This window comes from Castor canadensis, chromosome 14 (assembly GCF_047511655.1).
Source record: "Castor canadensis chromosome 14, mCasCan1.hap1v2, whole genome shotgun sequence".
Taxonomy (NCBI): domain Eukaryota; kingdom Metazoa; phylum Chordata; class Mammalia; order Rodentia; family Castoridae; genus Castor; species Castor canadensis.
The window spans coordinates 106,312,614-106,329,601 of NC_133399.1; the positions used below are offsets into that span (position 1 = coordinate 106,312,614).

Genomic DNA, 16,988 nt, shown 5'->3' on the forward strand with positions numbered 1-16,988 from the left:
TGTGTGGCTCCTTGATCTTGGGTTTCCCAGCTCACAATTTCTTCTGGAACTGTGAGAAATAAATGTCATTGTTTTAAGTCACCTGCTGTATGGTGTTTTTGTCAAAGCAGCCCAAGTGGGCTAAGGACATGCAGTGAGCCTCTAAAGGTTTAGAGAGAGGGTGAGAATTGCAGAATGACTTTAAAAAGCACCCTTTCAACGCCTTCCACTGCACTGTGGGAAAAGTGCCGCTCTGACTAGCAGGAGAGGAAATGTGCATGGAATAATTTGTGTGTGTGTGTGTATGCTTGTGTGTGAGAGAGAGACAGACAGACAGACAAACAGAGATCATCCTTCCCTCTCTTCTTCTCTTGGCAACCCAGCTTCTAGAATAAGGAGCTGGCACAACACACTGCAACTCAGCTTCAAATCTGGTCCTCACACCGAAGGCCGCTCATGGAGGACCTTTGGTCTGATATCCAGTACCATTTTTTAGTCGGTCTTATAAGAATTCTTTGCAATTTTAAACTATCGAGCACTCCCTCTTCCTAACTCTCTTCTCTCCCACCTCCTGTGACTCCCTCCCTCCCTCCTGGTGCTTCCCTTAGTCCTCTGTCTCATTTTCTCTACAGGTTCTTTTTCCTTAGCTTTCACAATTTTCACTTTCAGAATTTTTAAAAATATCAATATATACCCTTATCAACATCTGCCTCATATTTCTATGATTGAAATTAAATTAGCTCCAACTGAAGGTATGTAGTACAAGGCAAGTTGTCACAATCATGCAAACAAATGAAGTGGCTGGAGACTTTCGACACCAGCTGGCCATGGTGGGGGTGGGGAGAAGGGTTGAAGACCTCAGAAGAACTTGCAGTAAGAACAGCAGCGACCCTGCAAGCTGACGCTGCCTCACAGCCCTAGCTCACGCAAACCAATTTGCCGCAATTATTAGCAATAAACATAGTTGTGAATTGTGCATCGAAGTCCTGTGTTTCCAATTCCAGAAATAATGAGATTAAGGGCTCATAAAATGCATATTTCTTTAATGCCAACAAGACCAACTCAAGAGATTAAGAACAGCTTAACTGAGTTATCGTCTCTTGAAAACTGGCATTCAATTCCTTGATGGAAGACTTTGGCTTAAGTGTGAGTCCTGATCCTCCCCAACTGTAAGCTTCGACATGACTTTTTCAATTCCGCGTAGTACAACAGTCATTTTCTGTTTCAAAATTATCAAAGTCAAAATGCAGAAAGATGAATATAGAGTTGGACATAGGCCATTGAACTGAGGACTGAAGATTTAATTTTGCAAAACCAAAACATCACACTATACTTACTCTCACATATCACTTATGTCATTTTGTTTATATTTCAACTTGAAATTGGTTTCACTTGTGTAGCTGTACATATCCATTAGAATAAGAAATTTTATGTTTATACTATTTTAGTCACAAAATAGTAAAAATAATTTAAGAAAACACTAAGATCCCCACAGGATGATTACTCAAGCTTGGAAAATGCAAGTTTTCAACACTTCTTGCATAAAAGTTCATCAAATATGGCAGCCTATTTCAATCAAGTTCTTGTCTCTGGCACAAGTGCCCACCCCCCCTACTTCTTCTTCACCTTACTTAAGGCTATTTGTTCTTTAAAGTTCTGCTCAAGAGGCCAAAAGCCTTCCCCAAACCTTTCCCCAGTATATATCTCCTTCTGTTTCCAGCAGGATTCAGGCATCTTTCCTATGCTCCCATGATGCACCATAATTTCCCCCACAGAAACACATCTCAAACTGTGTGGTCATCCCCTATTTACCTGGCCACATTTCTTGTAGAGCACATCTTTGTTCAATCCTCCAACAATTGCTGAGGCAGATATTGTTAGATCTCAGTTTTACAGGTGAGAAAGTTAGAGGCTTAGAGAAGTAACCTGGCTAAGGTCACAGAGGTATTAAGCAGTAGGACAACCCACTGGTATAGCTCAGGGGTACAGTGCTTGCCTAGCATGTAAAAGGCCCTGGGTTCAATCCCCATCACCACAAAAAAAAAAAATAGTAGGACTGATTTAAGTTCAAATTGTTCATTCCAAACCTTTTGCCCTTGATACTACAAAGTTTAAATATACCTCTGTTGCTCAAACTCTGGTGGCTGAGAAACAGAAAAAATACCTAGGAAAATCTATAAACTCACCTTCAGTTTTTCCTTGAGAATTCCACTTCTTTCTAGTTTTATTGTTTCATTTCTTTCCAAAACAGCTTCTCGGTGACTTTGAATAGCTTGCTAGATTGGGAGAGAAAAATAAAAGTGTGCAAAGAAGCTAGGGTCATCGGTAGTGATGAGGTGATAAGACATACATTATTTTGGTTATCCTCATTTGGCCTAATCAATTACACATATATTAGGACTAGGTAGCATTGATCATAAAAAGCATTATTTAAAAATAACTGCTCCATACTTACATTTCCCACTTGTCTTTCCCTGAAAGGAAATTAGAAAAATGTTACAATGACTAAACTTTTATTTTGGATCCTGGCAGTTTTCCAACTTTCCCTGAAAGCAATACAAATGACTGTATCTGGGCCTTTGCACAACCTCTCTTTGATCCTCTTCTAACCATCTTCAGTGCCCATTTGGAAAAAGTGCCCTTCTTTCTCAGTGGTAAGCCAGTGTTTTGCACCTTGTTCCCTGTGGCCTTCAGAAGGCAGTCCCCTCAGCTGGATTCCCACAGCATTTTGTCACTCCCTCTCATATACTCTTCAATCCTCTTTTAGGCTGTGGGCTCTGAAACTAAGCAATCAGCAGCGTCTACCACAGTGTTAAATAAACACATATTAAATAAGATTTAATTATGGTTAGTTTCAGTGTTAACACTGGAAAAGGTGATCTTGGAATATTATTCTGTGAAAGTGGAAATGCAGAGAAACTGAAGGAGGCAAGAATGCTGCAGAAATTTGGACCTAGACCAAATTCGGAGCAAGTAAATTCCCGGAGATGGCAGTCAGACTTCAGTTTCAGTGAGCTTGGGAGGACTAGTGGAGGGGGAAAGTGGAGAGCTTTTTTTTTTTTTCCTTTGGTGGTACTGGGGTTTGAACTCAGGGCTTTGCACTTAAAAGACAGATATTCCATCACTTAAACCATGCCTCCAGGCTTTTTGCTCTGGTTATTTTATGGATAGGATCTTACTCTTGCTTAGGCTGGCCTAGACAGTGATCCTCCTATTTTAAGTTTCCCTCTCTGTAGGTGGGATGACAGATGTACACCACCGTACCCAGCTACTGAGATGGGGTTTCACAAACATTTTTGCCCAGGCTGGCTTGGAACCACAATGTCCCCAATCTCAGCCTCCCAAGTAGCTTAGATTACAGGCATGAGCCACAGGCACCTGGCTGTGAAAAGGTTCTTACAAGAGCAGAGAAGCAACAAGTACATTACGACTGCATCCCAAGACCATGTGCCCAGCACAGCCTAGTTCACACCTGTTTGTCCCCACTGGCCTTCTTTCCCTCTCAAAGCTGTCCAACATGGAAGATAAGTTACAGCCTTCTAGTTACTAGGGAACAGACGTCTACCCGGAAACCCACATCTCCTAACCCCCACCAAGCTCTCTGAAGCTCATCTTTCATTCTTAGATGTTAGACTGCTACTCTAAGAGAGTGCTCTTACTTTGAACCAGATTTCTAAAGCTTTGAGGACCTTTCCGCATGACTTAAAATTTTCATCAGTAGTCAAACCTGAAACTTCTTCAAAGTTGCACCAGGCCAAATAGCTTTACTGAATGTAACTCCTAGTCGTGGGGCATCTACATTTGCATACGTGGTGGGCTTGGGGGCCTCAGAACTCACATTCCAGGAGGTGCTATTTGCATATCATGTATGTGGTGGCATTCCTGGATCCAGTAGAGGACAGCCAGCTCAGCACTAAGCAGTTGCCCTGGAAGTGGAGCGACATGACTCGGACTCCCAGGTGACATGCCAAGAGCCACCCAGACTTGTCTTTCATCCCCGACAATCACTTCCTGAAGTTTGAAGTGATTATAATTATTAATTGTTTCAGTCAGGACCTGGGGGGAAGCAGCTGGGACCCACATTCTTGCAAGCCCAATCTCATACCTCAGATACTCTGGCAGGTGGAGTCTGTCGGTCTTGGTGACCACCAGGGCGATGTCCCTGCAGAAGCCGCGCTGGCAGGCTCTGATGCTCTCGTTCAGAAGATCTTCGTGGGCTCTTCCCCCAGACACTCTTTCTATGTCGCTGATCACCCAGAGCACTGAGCACTTATCAATGGTCTGTGGAACATGCCCACATGGGTGTCAGAATGTGGATGACATCTCAATTCTGCATGATGTGACTCCCCGGTGGAACACTTTCACTCTGCCTCTCCCCAAGTCCCACCTCACACAGGGTTCCCATTTCATTCTCCATACACCAGCCAGACAGGGCTTTTTGCAGGTATTCAAGTGTACCTTGCATTTTTCATTCTCAGGGCCTTTGCACTGCCATACCCTCTGCTTAGCCTCCATTTGTCCTTTAAGACAATGCTCAGCACAGACCATCATATGGACTGGCCCCCTCTCCCAGGCATCCGATATGCCTACACTTCTACCATAGTGCCTCTCGGACAGAATTACTCAGCAGTACAGCTCTTTGTCCCCCAGAGAGAAGGGGCTTTCTACACCTTACATCTTGGATTCCACCACACCTCAAGCACCTTGGTCCACTCCAGAGCTTCAAAGCTGCCCATAGCATGACTAATTGACAGAATTCAAGAAATTGGTCTTCCAGGCTCAGCTCTATCACTCGCTTGCTTAGCCTTGGCTGTCTTCTAGGAAAAATAACTTGTTTTCCAGAACTAGCTTGGGTCATGCATCTATCCCAAAGTTGTCGTCTTGTGGATGCATTCTGATGTTTGACTATCCTTGCATGTTTAGCACACAGCCACCATCTGGTGCAGGGAGCCAGATACCCTGTGATTCAAGTTGCAAAGACCAAAGAACACGAAATTACGAATAGCATAAATATTGCCTCATTAATATGCAACTTGCATGTGACAAGTAACCATACATGGTTCTGTGATGTTTCTCTTATTGTATTGTTTTGCTTGCCTTGTTTTCACATAAGTGAAACACTGCTACAAATTAGGGATCAAGTTTATTTGTGGTCGCTCACAACAATGCTTTGCATGTAAAGGTGTGACAAGTTTGTGCCTTGACAATTAAATCATTTTTGCTTTATAACAGTGGTTTTAACTAGTGAAGATTTTGTGCCCCAGAGGACATCTGGCAATGTCTGGAGATACTTTTAATTGTTACAACTTGGGGCTAACCATGGATAAAGGCTAAACATCCTATAATGCCTAGGACAGCCCCCTATAACAAAGAATTATCTGGTCCCAAATGTCATGAATTTGAGACCTTGATCTATAGTAGTGTGTTTCAAACCGTTTTGTCCAAGACCACAGCTAGAGAGTGGCAAAATTTGCAGTGGCGAGCACATTTACTGACTTCCCAGCTGGGGCTTTGTCTACCATCCTCTCCTCCCACCCAGGACATCCCCTCTATCTGCTTTATTCAAGACAAGGCAGCCCAGTGTCCTTCCCCTTGATCAGTACCTAGCTCATAATGAATGCATTAGGAAGAATTCCAGTGTATAAACTTGATTTTTAAAACCAAAGCTGCTCTGCTCAAGTTGGGAATGGATCATTTGGCACCACCACCTGCCACCTGCTCAATGCCCTCCGCTCTCTGTCCATGAGACTTTTGGCTCCATAGATCATTGAATAAAAATTTATTTCACCAGTTTGACAAACTCCTTGGCTTATGGAGAAGAAAACATGTCCTGAGATGTGAAGGGACCATTCAGAGCCACACAACTACAGGTCTTCCTCTATTAGTGAACAAATTTACATTTAGATAAGAAAATAAAAACACATGCTACTCTCTCATTTCTCAAATTATAATCAACTTAGAGAAGCTTGTGGCTCTTCAGTGGCCATGATGGGCAGCAAGCATCCCTTTAGATGTGGAAGATTGAAGGATGCCCAGCAGAGCCTCTTTCACCCTTGTATTCCCCTCGGTCCTGGCAAACTACAGGTGCTTAATAAATGTGTATTTACAGAGGAATGACTGCAATAATGAAGGCTGCAGTGCTTAGATTTCAGGCCCTGTACAAAGCTCCTGACTGGCAAGGCATGATAAAAGTAGAGTCGTGGAAGATGCAAAAAGCAAATCTATCAAGCAAGACCAAATGGACCTCTGAGTCAGGGGGATGCCCCCCACCATGCTTCCTTCCGTCCTCCCTCCCCAGGATGAGACAGGCCCTGGAGAGGTTAGGTGACACATCTAAAGTCACACAACATCTAAGTGGCTGACCAAGGCTGTCTGAATTTTAGGTTGTTTTTAGGGAAGGCAAAGCTGGCAGCCACAGAGATGTGTCACTGCATTCTGTTCTCTCTGGGAGGAGAGAGCCTTCAGGAATTTCTTATGAGAGGCCACTGTGAAACCACAGGAATGCAGAGGAGTTGAGGCCAAGCAGAACATACAGGGAACCATCCCTTCACTCCAGCCAACCTCCTCAGAGAGCATTTCCAGCCCAGATCTGCTGGCTTTGATAAGCTGCCCAGTGGATCTGGACACGCCATCCAGGGAACAGCCGGGCTCCTCCCCAGGCTGTCACTCCCTCAGTTAGCCTGGATCTAGCAGAGGTTGGTGGTTCCACTTCCAGAACTGAGACCCTGCAGTAACTAAGACTCACAGACCTGAGCCAGCTGATTAAGAGGAAAGACACTGGGGTTGCCTTGTCTTAAAGGAAGTACAAAAGGGGAATATCCTGTGGGGAGAGGATGGTAGACAGAGCCCCAGCTGGGAAGCCAGGAAAGTTGTTCTTCACTTCAAGTTCTGCCACTCACTAGCTGTGTGGTCTTGGTCTTGGTCTCTCTGAGCCTTCATTGCTTCATCTGTAAAACTGGAGCACAGGCTAGATGATCTATAAGTGGTCCTCTGCTGTAAGTAGTCACAGGAAACTAGTCACAAAGCTCCTCCCACCCACAGTTGTTTCTAGCGCAAATCTGCAGAACTGAAAGAACGCTGCTGGTCATCCTACTCTGTGCATCCTCTGTGCCTGTCAAGGTTGGGTACCATACTTCTATGTTGCTATCGGTGCGATCCAATGCTGCTTTGACCCACCAAGCGCTTTCTTTCTCTATCACATACCCTGGTCCCTCTTATCTTTCAGATTTTCCCAGGAAGCTAAACTCTGCTGCAGTAGTATTATAGTATCTGCCCAACTTTTCCAGGCTGGTCTTCTATCTACTCCCTCCTCCACAAACCCCACGACTCTCCCTCTCATACCAAGAACATTACCCTTCCCACAACCTGCCAGCTCTCTCAGTCCTCTGGCTCCTGGCTCTGCTGCTCTCTGGCCTGGAGTGGTGCACAGTGGCTTCACTCCCAACCCCCTTATTTGCTTAGTGGAGGCCATCCTCCACCCTGTCCTCTCTGAAGTCCCACCCACCTCCAAATGGAAATCAATCCCTTTTCTCCTAGGTTCCATGGCTTGTTAATTACTATGAACTAGGAGACACCCAAGGACAAGGACTTTGTCCTGCTGGAACCTACTATAAAATTGAGCAGGTGCTCAACAGGTGTTTGTTGAAGGAATGAGGTGACTAGTTGGAGGTCATTTCTGCTTTTGGGTGCCTACAGCACCTTGTATTTCTCCTATGTCACTGTCTGCCACTTATCTAGCCATCTGTATTTTTTTCTTCCGTGGCTCTGCTTTCATTTATTGTTGTTTTATTTTGCTTTCAACATTTCAGTTGCAAAAGCAACATATGTTCATGCAAAATAAACAAGCAACACAGAAGTATATGGAGTAAAGAGTGACACTAAACACAGGAACTGATGTTAGTAGTTGGGGTATAGCTTTCCTGAATCAAGATGTTACTTCTGCTGTGCATTTACAAACATTATACACACATACACATACATGTGCACACACGAACTTGGACGGTGACTTCTGCAACCATTGATTCAACCAACCATGCATAGAAAATATCTTTTAAAATTATTTTGTACTAAATTTCATTTTCTTATTATTTTTCTAAGTAAAATAGTATGACAACTATTTACATAGCTTTTGGAGTGTAGTAGGAGCTGTAAGTCATCTAGAGATGACTGAAGTCTGCGGGAGGACATGTATAGTTATATGCAGATACTATGTCATTTGATATAAGAGACCTGAGCATCTGAGGATTTTAGTACCCACAAGGGTCCTGGACCAGTCCCTCATGGATACCAAGGGATGACTGCATGGGATTCTCTTTCCCTTCACTGAGTGTTACTTTATCATGTAGGATGTTGTAGAAGTTAAAAGCAGAGGCTCCTGACACGTCTTGCCAGGGCAAAAAATCTCAGTGCTATAATGTACAAATTACCTTAGAACAGTTCCCTGGGCAAAGCAAATGCTCAATAAATATCTACTGTGATTATTGGCTATAATCTTTGCATCATCAGAGCTTGGTACGATATATGTGTATATATATATTAGTATATATATGTGGTGTATTTTCGGAAACATACCAATCTCTAATCATTAGGTGCAGTTAGTGCTTAACTCTCTGGTGGTTCTCACTTCTAGGGGACTTCCTGTTCAACTCACCTCTAGGAGGTGGCTGATCATTCCATTGCTCAAAATTGAAGCCCTAGTCCAGCCTTTGGCTGAAGGGATTCACTTTCATCCAGACCACCTCCTCTGCTACAGCTGATCACATTAGAGATGGACACCTGATCTGGAAAGAATCACTCCATCAGCTTGGCAGAAATCTATCAGACTTTTCTTCCTAGGAATTTGAGCTAAAAGACAAAAAGACTATAGTGAGACAGCAGTAGGCCCATGAACAGCAAGGTCATTTAGAGCCAAGGTTAAGGCTGTCATTTTTGACAATGTGGATCCTAATGGCTGGGAAAGCTAAGAGGGAAATGGGACTTTGTGACAAGATAGACAAAAAAAAAGCAGAGTCAAAGCACTGGGCAGAGAATGAGAACAGCTTATTCAATCAGTGGTCTGGCTATGTCTCATATGAGAGCCTTTGATATCCTTTCACAAAACTCCTCTTGATTTGGTATTGATTTGGTGGATTTCTGTCCCTTACAACCAACACAGTTGTGTCTCTTGGTTCTTCAGTGATTGGCTATTCTGCTTTGCACCTGTTGCATCCTTTGTGTTCATGGCCTCCCTATACCACTCTGCCTGTTTACCATGCTAACTCTTAGGCCTTCCTATTGCTGGTCCTTCTCATATATCACATACCCTTGTTACAGCTTCCAGACCTGCCCTGTGATTCCTCCCTACCCAATTTCTACCCATATCCTGACATTTCCCTGCTCTGTTTCATTTTTTTTTTTTTTGGCAGTACTAGGGTTTGAACTCAGGGCCTCACACTTGCTAGGCAGGCAGTCTACCACTTGAGCCACTCTGCCAGCCCTACTCCATTCTAGAACATAGAAAGTAGAATTTAATCTTAATGATCTAACAAAGTCACTTAGAGCAGAGAATTCTTTGTTGCTTATAAAGGGTAGTGGGATTGTGGGAAGAGGGATTGAAGCTCTATGAAAGAGAGTCACCTTTTTCCACATCTCATCCCTTTTGCTGTTGAAGTCACCAGTGCCTGGAATGTCTACCAGCACAACTCCTGCTGGAATCAGTGCAGATTTAGGAAGAGTCACTTCCACATATTTGATTAAGGGCCAGATTCGTGTCTCAGCTGATTCTTCAGCCCGGTCTCGCCTCTGAGTTCGGATGTAGGGGTCCAGTTTGATAGACAGCTCACCTGCCTGAAGAGAAAGGACAAGATCACATGCGCCAGCCACTTCCCCAGATCTTTTCCTAGGTTGGCTATGATACAGGCTTACTGAAGGCATACTGAGTAATGGTGACAAGCACCTGGTCAATGGGTGTCAGGAGGCTTAGTATCTTCTCTGCCAGAGTCTAGAAGACCCTGAAGAACCAAGAAGGATCCTGGAGACCTAGGAGCTCAAGTTCTTTCACTTTTAGGTGAAGAAACCCCAGTCAGCTAGAAAGGGACTTCGGGGAAAATTATAGCATCATTGGATAATAAATCTATCTTCCAAATTACATTTGATTTAAAATTGATTTAATTAATATGCAATATTCTAAATTTTGGAGATAGTGAGTCCTCCCACATGGAAAATGTGAACATTTTAATTCCAGAAAGCAGTAATCATAAAAAAATCAATTGTGTATGGTGACCATATTTTCCAAATTGCAAATTGATCTTTAAAAAGGTTTTTAAAAAGTATCTTCAAACTAAAAAAAAATCTTGATATGTAGGCTTTTCCAGGACATTTTAAGTTAAGTGGAACAGGAGAGAGAGCACTCAGCCTCCTGTTCCAGCTTAAACATATCTGGGGACAATGACACATCCATGTTGGTAGTTATGGCAGTCAATCTCAACTGGGACACTTCAGAAGGCAGAGCATTAGGGATATATGGTGGTCATTGTTAGTAAATGTCTATAGAATGGTGCAGAAAGAAAGATAACAGTGTTGATTCTTAAGAGTTTAGGCTAAATCAGTGGACTTGTTGCAATCTGGGTATAAAGTAATGAATTCATCAATTCTAATAAAGTGACAAACTGAGAAAGAGGAGCTAGTAAAAGTTATTTAAGACATTTTAATTTAAAATAAAAGCAGCTACAGTAAGAGGGAAGTGCAGGAAAAGGTATGGGCTCAAAAAGCCCCTTTCTATAAAAGAACTTGGCCCAATGCACTGGGCTCAGGGCAAACCACTGTGGAGGGTGAATTCAGGTTCCCTCAGCTCATGTAGAATCTCCAGTGGAAATCCTGAATTTGTAACCTCATTCACTGAGATGGTACTTCTGCTCCCCTTGTTTAAATAAATCAATTTGTAATGCTGGGAAAGAATATTTCTAAATACAGAGGTGGCAAAGAAATTAATAGTATATCGAAATCTTTGTGTAAGTTATATGTATTCAGATAATTGATTTTGTAATCATTATGTATGATGGATATGTTCAGTCTATGTTTTTAGAAATAAGAACATAATCTCTTTTTTTTGGTGGTGTTAGGAATCAAGCTAGGGAAACACTCCACCACTCATCTACATTCCCAGCCTGAACATAATCATTTTTAATAGCAATATCCATTTAAATATAAGAATTGGATACTAAAAAGCTGGGTGTGGTGGATACCTGTAGTTAAAGCCCTAAGGAGGCTGAGGCAGGAAGATCAAGAGTTTAAGGCCAGTCTGAGGTACATGGTGAGACCTGTCAAGAGGAAGAAAGAAGAAGGAAGAAAGAAGAAGAAGAAGGAAGAAAGAAGAAAGAAGAAAGAAGAAAGAAGGAGGAGGAGAAAATATGTATATATTTGGTTGATTCTCAAGAGATGGCTAAGTACTTTGAAAAGGTTTCATTCATTTGACTTCTAAGTATGCCTATCAAGTATTTAAGATATTTTGAGAAGATCAAATATATTGAGCTTTAATTGTAATACAAAAAGTCCTAGGAAATTTAATTACATAAGTAACATTAGATATTTAAGAAGGATTTGTTTTGTTGTTCAGGGGTTAATTGAACATTAAATTTTAGGACAACTGTTCTTATTTTAAGAACAGTTTTAAGCAACTGTTTCTTATTTTATGCAAAAATTGCTATACTTATAAAGAATAATATCTTAAAGACAAATTTTAAGAAACAAGGGAAGCTAGGTTTTTAAATGCATAAACAATAAAGCAAACATTGGTTCCACATTTTGTCTTACTATAGAAATTGAATTTTAACTTAATAAAATGAATACTGACTATGAAAATGAGAAGAGTACACTAGTTGCCTATCCTTCATCCATGCTAGAAGAATCCTGACTTCTTTTTTATCTGTCAGGAGGTGGTAGTGAATGAAGTTGATTCAAGCCAATAAGGACAAGTTTGCTTCTTACCTTCTCCAGACACCCTTTCAGATAGAAAGGGCCATATGGCTCAGCTCTGAACAATGAAATCTCTACACAGATTTATCAAAGGTGTTTCTGAGGAAGCTTTTATTCCTGATGAAAGTGGGGACAGGGTTGGTGCTAAGTCTTACCACTTCTTTCCATGAGGCTTGCTGTGAAGTCTAGCACTTCACTAGCAATTTATGACTGGGAGTCAAGCATGAGGGAAGGCCAAGAGACCAAACACAGGTTGATCTTGACATTGTTGAACCCCCAAATCAAGACTCTACTGTCTCCAAACTTCTTACATGAGAAAATGAATAGACACCTATTTGCTTAAGCCCTTATCTCTCTTTTTTAAAAATCATTTGCAGTCAAAAGACAACCTTGAGGATTCCAAGATGGCAGCAGGAAGATGGAGGGAGGAAGCAGAAAGCTTGCCTCCTAAAGTAAAATCTTGGAGAGACACTGGAGATACACCTTACAGGAAAAATCACCAAGAAGAGGCAAAACGTTGACTCCTCCACACCTCCAGCCTGTGCATAGCATCTCCACCTCACGTTAAACGGAGAAACCAGGAGGGCTCCCGCGCCGCCACCAGACGGCAGCACCCAGATGGCTTGGGAAGATGCAGACCACAAGGTGAGCTAAGTGGTACGTGGTACTTCCACAGACAACCCTGGGCCAGATCAGCATAGCCCCCTAGACAGATTGACCCCCACCCAGGGAAAAAAGAAAAAAACCTGAATAATAAGCAATAACAACAAAAAAGACACATAGCAAAGAGGGCAGGGTGCCCTGAGTGCCGAAGAGGGGGGGAGGGGAAATTCCTCCTGGAACTGTAAATAAACAAGCTGGCCAGAGAAGGCAGGAGCAGCAGCACACGCCCAGCAATCAGGAGCGGGAACGCTTGTAAAAGTGGCAGTGGGAGGAAAACTCCACAGGAGGGGGGGAAGACCCACCTCCCATGTGAACTGTAAATAAACACGCAGGCCTGAGAAAGCTGGTGCAGTGTCACCTCCCCCAGTGTGCTTGGAAAGGGGAAAGCTTGTAGGAGTCACCACCCAGGAGAACTCTAAGTAAACAAAGCCTGAGGGGCCAGGTGAGTGCTAAGCTCACTCCTGAGATCTGCATAAATAAAGCCTCCAGCAACAGCAGGCTGACAGCAGGGGGCAGGCAAGCCACAGCCTCAGATAGCCATTCACAGAACTGTTTCCAGACTCTTTTTTTTCCTCTCCCTACCTTTGATGAGACAACAACCAAACTACACCTGCATGCTGAAAAACTTACTGAAACTGTATTGCATTTGAACTTGGAACACTTTGTGGGGTCTTTTTTGTTTTGTGCTGTTTTGTTTTGTTTTGCTTTTTGAGTTTTTTCCCCCTTTGATGAGACAACGACAGAACTACTTCTGAGACATCATCTCCAGGATTGGAGGCTGAGGGACAAACATCAAAATTATTAAGACTGAAACTTTATTGCATTTGAACTTGGAGATTTTTTTTACGTTTATTGTATTTTTTTTTCATTTAGTATTTTTATTTTTATTTTCTTCATTTTTTATTTTCAGTCCTCTCTCTGTCTCTCTAATGCCTGTTCAGCTTACTGTTGATTAGTACACTATTTCTCCCTGTTTATATCTTTGAAACTTTTTTGGTTTTTTGTTTTGTTTTTTCTACTTGTTTGTTTATTTGGTTTTCCCTTTTTCTTTAACTTCTTTGCTTTCCATCTCCTCTCACCCTTCCATTCTAAATATCACCATTGTTACTATTACAAGCTAGAAAATACTTAATTGCATACAGTACAGGGACAGTAACAACACCAAGGGCAATGATGGGAAGACAGAAAAAACAGGAAAACCAGTTTCCCCAGAGCAAAAAATTAGTACAGGAACCAGAGGGAAATGAAGAAAACAGATACTCAGATCCAGACTCCAACAAAATGAAGATAAACTATGCCAAAGAACCCAATGAAACCCACAAGAACAATCTAAAAGAAGAAATACTACAGATAATCAATGAGAATTTTATAGAGATGATACTGGATATGGTCAACCAACATGTACAGGAGACACTCAAGAAATTCCAAGATAACAAAAATAGAGAATTTGAGAAAGCACAAGAAGAAATAAAAGAAACCATAGAAGCACTGTATAAACACCAAAGTGAAACAAAGAACACGATTAATAAAGAGATAAATGAACTCAGGACAAAAATAGACAACATTAAAAAGGAAGGGACTCAGGATATGGAAAACCTCAGAAAAAAGAACGAAACAGAATTGCAAAACAAAACGGAAGGTCAATCCAGCAGAATAGAACAAACAGAAGACAGAATCTCAGGAATTGAAAATGAAATGGTAATTAAAGGAAAAACCAAAGAACTATTAGTTAAACAACTCAAGACCTGTGAAAAGAAAATGCAAGAACTCACCGACTCCATCAAAGACCAAACCTGAGAATCATGGGCACCGAAGAAGGAGAAGAGGTGCAAGCAAAGGGAATGTGTAATATACTCAACAAAATAATAACAGAAAATTTCCCAAATCTACAGAAATCTATTCCCATACAGATGCAAGAGGCCTCCAGAACACCAAACAGACCAGATCAAAATAGAAACATCCCATGGCATATCATCATTAAAACAACAAGTTCAGAAACTAGGGAAAGAATATTGAGGCTGTAAGAGAGAAAAAACAAATAACATACAAAGGTAAACCCATCAAAATAACAGCAGACTTCTCAACAGAAACATTAAAGGCAAGAAGGGCTTGGGGTGAGATCTTCCAGGCACTGAATGAAAATAACTTCAACCCTAGGATACTCTACCCAGCAAAACTATCATTCAAAATAGATGGAGCAATAAAAGTCTTCCCTGATAAGCAGAAACTAAAACAGTATGTGACCACAAAGCCACCACTACAATAGATTCTTCAAGGAATTCTGCACACAGAAAGTGAAACCAAACATAACCACGAAAGGGCAGGCAGCATCAAACTATAGGAAAAGAAAAAGCAAGAAAGTAGAAGTAACCTCAACTTAGGTACACACAATCAAACCTTCAAACAACTCAGACAATTAAATGACAGGAATCACCACATACCTATCAATACTAACACTTAATGTTAGTGGACTTAATTCCCCCATCAAAAGGCACCATTTGACGAACTGAATTAAAAAGGAAGATCCAACAATTTGTGCTTACAGGAGACCCATCTCACCGACAGAAATAAGCATAGGCTCAGAATGAAAGGCTGGAAGAAGATTTACCAAGCCAATGGCCCCCGAAAACAGGCAGGAGTAGCAATACTTATCTCTGACAAAGTAGACTTCAAACCTACATTGATCACATGAGATAAAGAAGGACATTCCATACTAATAAAAGGGGAAATAGACCAAAAGGAAATAACAATTATCAACCTATATGCACCCAATGTCAATGCACCCAATTTCATCAAACATACCGTGAAGGACCTAAAAACATATATTAACTCCAACACAGTGGTCGTGGGAGACTTTAACACCCCATTATCATCAATAGATAGGTTATCCAAACAAAAAATTAATAAGGAAATCCTAGATCTAAAATATATAATACATCAAATGGACCTACTTGATGTCTACAGAACATTTCATCCAACTTCTACACAATATACATTCTTCTCAGTAGCCCATGGAACCTTCTCCAAAATAGATCATATCCTAGGGCACAAAGCAAACCTCAGCAAATAGAAAATAGAAATTATACCATGCATTCTATCTGAACACAATGCAATAAAACTAGAACTCAAGAACAAAAGTAAAGACAAAAAACATGCAAACAGCTGGAAACTGAATAACTCATTACTTAATGAACAATGGGTCATTGATGAAATAAAAGAGGAAATTAAAAAGTTCCTGAAAGTCAATGAAAATAAAAACACAATCTACTGGAACCTATGGGACACAGCAAAGGCAGTCCTGAGAGGAAAATTTATAGCCATGAGTGCATATATTAAAAAGACTGAAAGATCCCAAATCAATGACCTAATGATACATCTCAAACTCCTAGAAAAACAAGAACAAGCAAATCCCAAAACAAATAGAAGGAGAGAAATAATAAATATAAGAGCTGAAATCAATGAAATAGAAACCAAAAAACCATACAAGAATTAATGAAACAAAAAGTTGGTTCTTTGAAAAACTAAACAAGATCGACAGACCCCTGGCAAACCTTACTAAAATGAGGAGAGGAAAAACTCCATATTAGTAGAATCAGGAATGCAAAAGGGGAGATAACAACAAACACCATCGAAGTCCAGGAAATCATCAGAGACTACTTCAAGAACCTATATTCAAATAAATTCAAAAATCTTACAGAAATGGACAGATTTCTAGACACATCTGATCATCCAAAACTGAACCAAGAGGATATTAATCACCTGAATAGATCTATAACACAAAATGAAATTGAAGCAGCAAAAAAGAAAAGTCCAGGACCTGATGGATTCTCTGCTGAATTCTATCAGACCTTTAAAGAAGAACAGACACGAACCCTCCTTAAACTGTTCCACAAAATAGAAAGGGAAGGAAAACTGCCTAACACATTTTATGAAGCCACTATTACACTTATCCCAAAACCAGGCAAAGACACCTCCAAAAAGGAGAACTATAGGCCAATCTCCTTAATGAACACTGATGCAAAAATACTCAATAAAATAATGGCAAACCAAATTCAACAACACATCAAAAATATCATTCACCACGACCAAGTAGGCTTCATCCCAGGAATGCAGGGGTGGTTCAACATACGAAAATCAATAAACGTAATAAACCACATTAATAGAAACAAAGACAAAAACCACTGGATCATCTCAATAGATGCAGAAAAAGCCTTTGATAAGATCCAACACCACTTCATGATAAAAGCTCTAAGAAAACTAGGAATAGAAGGAAAGTACCTCAACATTATAAAAGCTATATATGACAAACCTACAGCCAGCATTATACTTAATGGAGGAAAACTGAAACCATCCCCTCCAAAATCAGGAACTAGACAAGGATGCCCACTATCTCC

The 16,988-nt window shown here is 41.1% G+C and overlaps 1 protein-coding gene across 8 annotated transcripts in view; it reads right to left on the bottom strand.

Annotated features, from left to right (window-relative positions):
- Positions 1 to 16,988, bottom strand: part of Nuggc (nuclear GTPase, germinal center associated) — a 61,319-nt gene that overhangs the window by 17,378 nt on the left and 26,953 nt on the right. For all 8 annotated transcript variants that reach the window (XM_074055235.1, XM_074055231.1, XM_074055230.1 and 5 more), the window contains 4 exons: positions 9,595 to 9,804; positions 4,085 to 4,260; positions 2,435 to 2,453; positions 2,166 to 2,255 (listed from right to left, as the gene is read on the bottom strand). In XM_074055235.1, coding sequence (XP_073911336.1) covers positions 2,166 to 2,255; positions 2,435 to 2,453; positions 4,085 to 4,260; positions 9,595 to 9,804 — 495 coding nt within the window. The remainder of the gene's footprint in view (positions 1 to 2,165; positions 2,256 to 2,434; positions 2,454 to 4,084; positions 4,261 to 9,594; positions 9,805 to 16,988) is intronic.